The 5,724-nt window shown below is 40.2% G+C and overlaps 1 protein-coding gene across 9 annotated transcripts in view; it reads left to right on the forward strand.

Annotated features, from left to right (window-relative positions):
* Positions 1-5,724, forward strand: part of LOC102673008 (calmodulin-binding transcription activator 2-like) — a 35,811-nt gene that overhangs the window by 21,449 nt on the left and 8,638 nt on the right. For all 9 annotated transcript variants that reach the window (XM_006609383.2, XM_031515102.1, XM_006609384.2 and 6 more), the window contains one exon: positions 519-610. In XM_006609383.2, coding sequence (XP_006609446.1) covers positions 519-610 — 92 coding nt within the window. The remainder of the gene's footprint in view (positions 1-518; positions 611-5,724) is intronic.

Consider the following 5,724-nt stretch of genomic DNA (forward strand, 5'->3'; position numbering starts at 1 on the left):
ATTCTTAAACTATCGGATTGAATTTATATTTAAGTTTTTTTTACTTTAACATGAAAAAAGAGGAAAATTGTTTTCTTGGCCCTACTTTTTTTTTTCCTTTCTTTCTTTTTCAGTAAATTATGCGTTTACATTCCCGGGAAAGTAATATTATGCACATGAAAAGTGCATTACTTTTAACACTGTGTTTTCTTTCTCTCGTACACGAGTTACGATCGATAGAAGTTTCGATCCGTTGTATATAAACACGATTAATGATGTGTTATGCAAACGTCTAAACTTTCGTCGAAATAAATATATGCGAGCACAAATTATTAGTAACTCGCATGATAATCAGATTAACGATTGAAAGAGTTAACCAAACGAATGATATAATTGATACTTTATTAAATATTCTTTGAATTTCGAAAACTCGTATTTTACGCGAAAAAAAAAAAAAAAGGAAAAAAGAAAGAAAAACGTTCCAATCGTCGAGAGATCAGATTTTCATCGAATTCTTTTTTTCTTTCCTTCCCGTTTAGATGGAGATCCGATAAAACTTCCGGAGAATTTGGAGACCTTGCCACGAGCTGAACATTTTCCAACTCAGAGGCACCGATGGAACACCAACGAGGTGAGTTTGAAAGCGATTATTTTTAACTGGAAATTCTATAAAACGTTCTGTCTGCTACTTCAACTTCTCCTCGATTAAGGGAAGAGAGAGAGAGCGAGAGAAAAAATGAGAAATAGAGAGAGAGAGAGAGAGAGAACGAAAAGACTGTACACGAGCGTAGAAAAATTCAAATGGGAACGGGTACGCGAGTGAAAAAAAAGAAGAAAAAAAAAAAAAAAGAAAAGAAAGGAAAGCAGGTTAGAAAAAGTAATGTCTCGGTCGAATTCCAACAAAAGAGCATACAGTTTTCTAGCAGCACCAACTGGATATACATTTACACGGCATTTCAGTAGGCAACTGGAAAGTAAATAGCGACGTCGCAACGCCGTTGGTGGCTCGTACGTAGCGTCGGTGGTTAGAGAGGATAGATGCTGTCCGTCCGTGTGCAAGCTCGCATCGGTGTGCAGGAGTGCACATACCAACACGTGGAGCACCCTGCACTCGTAGGTGTACCGATGTAGTCCACTGCTACTCTGACCCCGGTCGGCCCCCGATCAATAGCTGGAGCCAGCTAGAGAGCTCAGCCGAGCCGAGTTGAGTTGAGTTTTCAGTTCCGTCGAGTCGAACCGAATTGCGAGCCTATGCTTGCCCCGTTCCTATCCTTTGTCGATGATAACTCTCTTTTCATCCGTTTTTTCCTCCCTCCCCTTTCCCCTCCCTCCTTCCTTTTGTGGTTTTTCATTTTTCCTACCCTCTTTCACAGACCTATCTTTTAAACATCGTCGAAAAAAAAAAAAAAAAAAAAAAGAAGGAAGAAAGTAAGGGATATCGATTATTCCAGAATTATCCTCTTTTTTATATCGTTGCTAAGATTAATCTCGCGAACCAGGGGAAATTTCTCCGGCCAATCCCGTCCCGGATTTCCCTCTGTTTCAAAAGTTTGATTTGTTTTTCTTCAAAACTTACTACCTTTAACCGATCGTGATCGAGGATCCACGTTGAACTATTCAACTTGCCTCTTGTTTCGTTTATCTATCGCTGTGTGTAATATGCATTGCTAATCGGGTCAACTCGAGCGCTGCTCGTTTATGCACGTTCTTCGTCTATCGTCTAAATTTTGACGTAATTTTGACGTGGAATTATCGGTATCATAAATATGAATGAAGCCTCTATTATCCGCTTCTTAGAACTTCGCACAGAGTATTCCTATTAATATTACGTCAATTCATTTTTCTTCCCTTTATTTTCTTCTTCTTCTTCTTCTTCTTCTTTTTTTTTTTTTTTTTTTTTTTTTTTCACTTATCTCGAAGAAACCGCGGAACGGATGAAAGGCCGGCGCATTAGGGATTCATGCTCGCGAAACTATTCATAGGATGAAGTTCTTAGGAAGTTAACGGAGCAACTTTTTGTACCGCGAGAAAGTTTAAAAGCTCGTGTATGCAGTCGAAATCCTTTGCTAGGGATTCGCATCCCTCGCCGTGATCTTGTTTTCTTGCCTGCCCCTTTCTTTCCCTCCCCCCTTTAACTTCCCTCGACACGGTACAGCTCTTCGTTCCACGCCATTTCTCTCCTCTGACAGCGTATACGAGCACGTCGTCATCCGACTTTTTGAATTGTCCCATCTTTCACGGAACACGTGAAAATCCCGCGAATAAAATATTCCACGGCGAGATAAATGGAGTGCGGTAAAGTTTCAGCCCACTTTTGATTGCGCCCTATGCCTCGGCAGGGTTTAACTAACCGACGGGTCAACTCTAACTTTGGGAATGGAAATTCGGTTTATTCGATTGACGTAGCAAAGAGTCCATTGTTCAGACCGGTTGTGCTGCCGGGACTGAATTTTTATTGACTCGTTGCCAAATTCTAAGTTGTTATTGGAGACAGGTCGCAATCAAGTCTAAACTTCAAACGGGCACAAAGTAGCTCGATGTGTTCTCTGTTCTGTACCGAACCGAATCAATTTCGTTCCCGGTGGTGGAATTCTTCCGTCCAAACTTTTCCTATTAACTTTTTTAATAGCCTCGATTATACGAAGCTAAAATTTATTGCCCAGAAAAAAAGAAGAAGAAGAAGAAACAAAAAAAGAAAAAAGAAGGGAAAAAAGGATGTGTGTAGCCTCAGGTTGCTTTATCGATTATTCCCTTCCAACAACGCCTCCGTTGCTTTTTCGTATTCCTGTTTTCCTTTCTCATCGCGAATCGATGCTTGATAACTTCCCAAGATCTCTGTCTCTGATTCTTCCTCCCTTTACCATCGTTGCCTGATCGAATCCCATTTGTAACAAGACACAACGGCGAATATATTCAGCTAGTGAAATTATAGTAATAATTTTTACCACATACCTAGGAAAAGCATATCATTTGTTTTGCACTTTTAAGTAATGAGGCTTAATCACGTTGATTTATTAAACCGGCCATAGTGGCCCAAATAATTTGAAAATTCCGGGACACGTAATAGTACGTGGATCTCCGTAAATTTTATCTTTAAATCGGGATGTCGACGATTGTTCCATTTACGTGTGCGATTTTCTACGTGAATTACGAAAAAATTGAATTATTTTTTTTTTTTTATTATCTTAGTTGGCGTGGCCCGTATAAAGAAACCGTGACATTTTGAAATATTCAATTGGACTTTTTTTTAATTTTTTTACCGATCGATACCGGTCCCCTTCGTCAAATTTCTGCGATAACGTTTCATTTAATTGATGAGCATACGAAACCGCACGACCTATCTGTAAGCGGAAATCGATCCGAAAACAATGTTTCTGTTTGCTTATTGATTTCCGATTGCAGCGCAGTATAAATGCATTGAATAGCTACAGTTTACCTGGGCATACAATGACAGTCGACGCAATTAAACGTTAGTTTGCACTGTCAGTAATGCAATTTCCGATTGCACCGTTTTTCAGCAAAATTGTATTTGGATGTAACACCGAAATTGATTTCGGCAAACAGGACTATTATTATTGTACGGTCAACATTTGCTTATTTCTGACTCCGTACGTTTGCCGATTTCCAATGCATTCCGTCTCAATTAAGAAAAATTATTTCTATCGATCGATCCTCGATCGTTGTTGTTACCATCGAATACACTTTTGATTCGAAACGTCGATCGAAATTGGTTAATTTTTTCTTGCAACGACGAAGCAACCAGTGTATGTGGGTCGCATCGATTGCAATTTCTCAGATGGATTTCACTTCAAACCTTTTGCATTTTGAATCAAACGATTTTGTGGTTTCAAGAAAATCCAATTTCCAAGAGTACGATTTTATCGAAATTACATTTCTCCAAGCTTTTTAAATTTAGAAACCACGATTCTTCAACGATTAATTAATTCTTAAAGTTTCGCTTAATATTTATTGGTTTCTTTTTTTAAAAGATGTTTAAGAATCTGTATTTAACGTCGTCGATTATTAAAATTATTCCTTTACATTTCTTAAAAAAAAAAACTTGCAAGCATGTTTTGATATCGTTGAACGAAAGTTTTCGGCTCGATGTTGACGTTTTTATGTCGCGTGCTCTTGTCGCTTCCCCTTGTCTGAGCAAATACCGACATATACCACTGACAGCGACTTCGAACTTGCAAGCCATTCCGAAGTGATGTTTATCTCTTCATAAAGTGGCTTTTTACGTACGAAAAACTTGCGAAATATTTATGTACTCGCGACGAAAATTTGTCTGTCAAGTTGCACAAGTTAGATTCCACTGTTTGCCGACGACGAATGTCACCGGCTGCGCATCGTTCGACGCACGTTGAACACGGAAGTTTCTGTTTCTGCCTGTACCCTAGTTTCACAGTTTATCCTTCTCTTTTATCGATTATCAATCGGCGATAAAATTCCTTCGGATACGTATTCGTAAAATACGAAGAAAGGATTGGAAGGACGTTGCATCTTCGTTTCGGGTGTCGGAAGGAGGGTCGATTTATCGGTCCTTTTGCATTCGTAAATCAAGGAGAATACATCCTTTCCGGTAACACGTGGGACAGAAGGCGTCTCGTTTACGTATCCGCTAAACCGAATACAGGAATCTATGGGCTCTTTCATCGTATCTTGAAAGATCTATAGATCGGTCTCGGTTCAAAGAGTACGCCGACTGACCTTCTTCGCTTTTGCTTATGTGGATTACGAAACAGAACTTGGACGCGAGACGCGTTTGAGGATGCAAAGAGAGAGAGAGAAAGAGAGAGAGAAAGAAAAAGAAGAGGAAAAAAACGGAGAGTTTGAATATTATTACAGATACGCAATTACAGGTAGTATCACGGGTAAAAATTTTTGTGAATCTGACTGGCGTTGCATGGTAGCCGACCTTGCACGCAACATAACGATATGCACTGTCAGACGCCGTCTTTCAAGTTAAACTATTCTCTCCACGTTGCCTGACCCATTTCACGTCTGGCACGTTGCAAAATATGGTAAACGCATAGAAAATCAATTTACGTGGGCGCCTCGCGTGAAGAAGATTTCGTGGGGAAAGCTTTGATTCCGTATATCGATAAAAATAAGATACCGGGTTTATTATTAATTATGCTGGATGCGTAATCCTGTGCTCGTCTCTTACGTAACCCGTTATCGCGAAAATAGATTTGAAAGAGATTCGAGTGAAATGAAAAATGGGCATCGATCGTACGATGCATCCAACCCCCTCTTGATCCCACTTGACCTTTTCTGCGATTGATCAGCAGGCTGTGAGTAATTATAGGCAAAAGGGATGGGAAATTCCGCGTAAACTCGCGGCGAAAATCGGTGTTACGAATTCTCCCCCTCAGTTTCTTATTCTACGTATGGCCGAATATATAAATATATTCCCGACGGAATGCGATGAATGATCAATTAACCACTAGTAAATCAATGCAACATAGTGGAGCAAGCTTTATCTACCTTCTTCTACTTCGTCGACGCTTGGCTGGCCTAATGGTCGGTCTATGGCCGCCCTCTTATTCCGTTTTCCCCTCTCCACCCGGTACTCCAGTTACTCCCTACCCGTCCCGCTCTTTCTCGTCCATCCCTCGTTAAGAATATTTATATCCAGGCCACGTTCACTGGAGAACCTTTGGAAACTCGAAGGCCCACCCACGGGAACGGAGTGCAAAAGATATTAAGCACTCTGAACCATACTTTGCTCCTCTTTTTTTT

The sequence above is a fragment of the Apis dorsata genome, unplaced genomic scaffold (genome assembly GCF_000469605.1).
Source record: "Apis dorsata unplaced genomic scaffold, Apis dorsata 1.3 scaffold_53, whole genome shotgun sequence".
Taxonomy (NCBI): domain Eukaryota; kingdom Metazoa; phylum Arthropoda; class Insecta; order Hymenoptera; family Apidae; genus Apis; species Apis dorsata.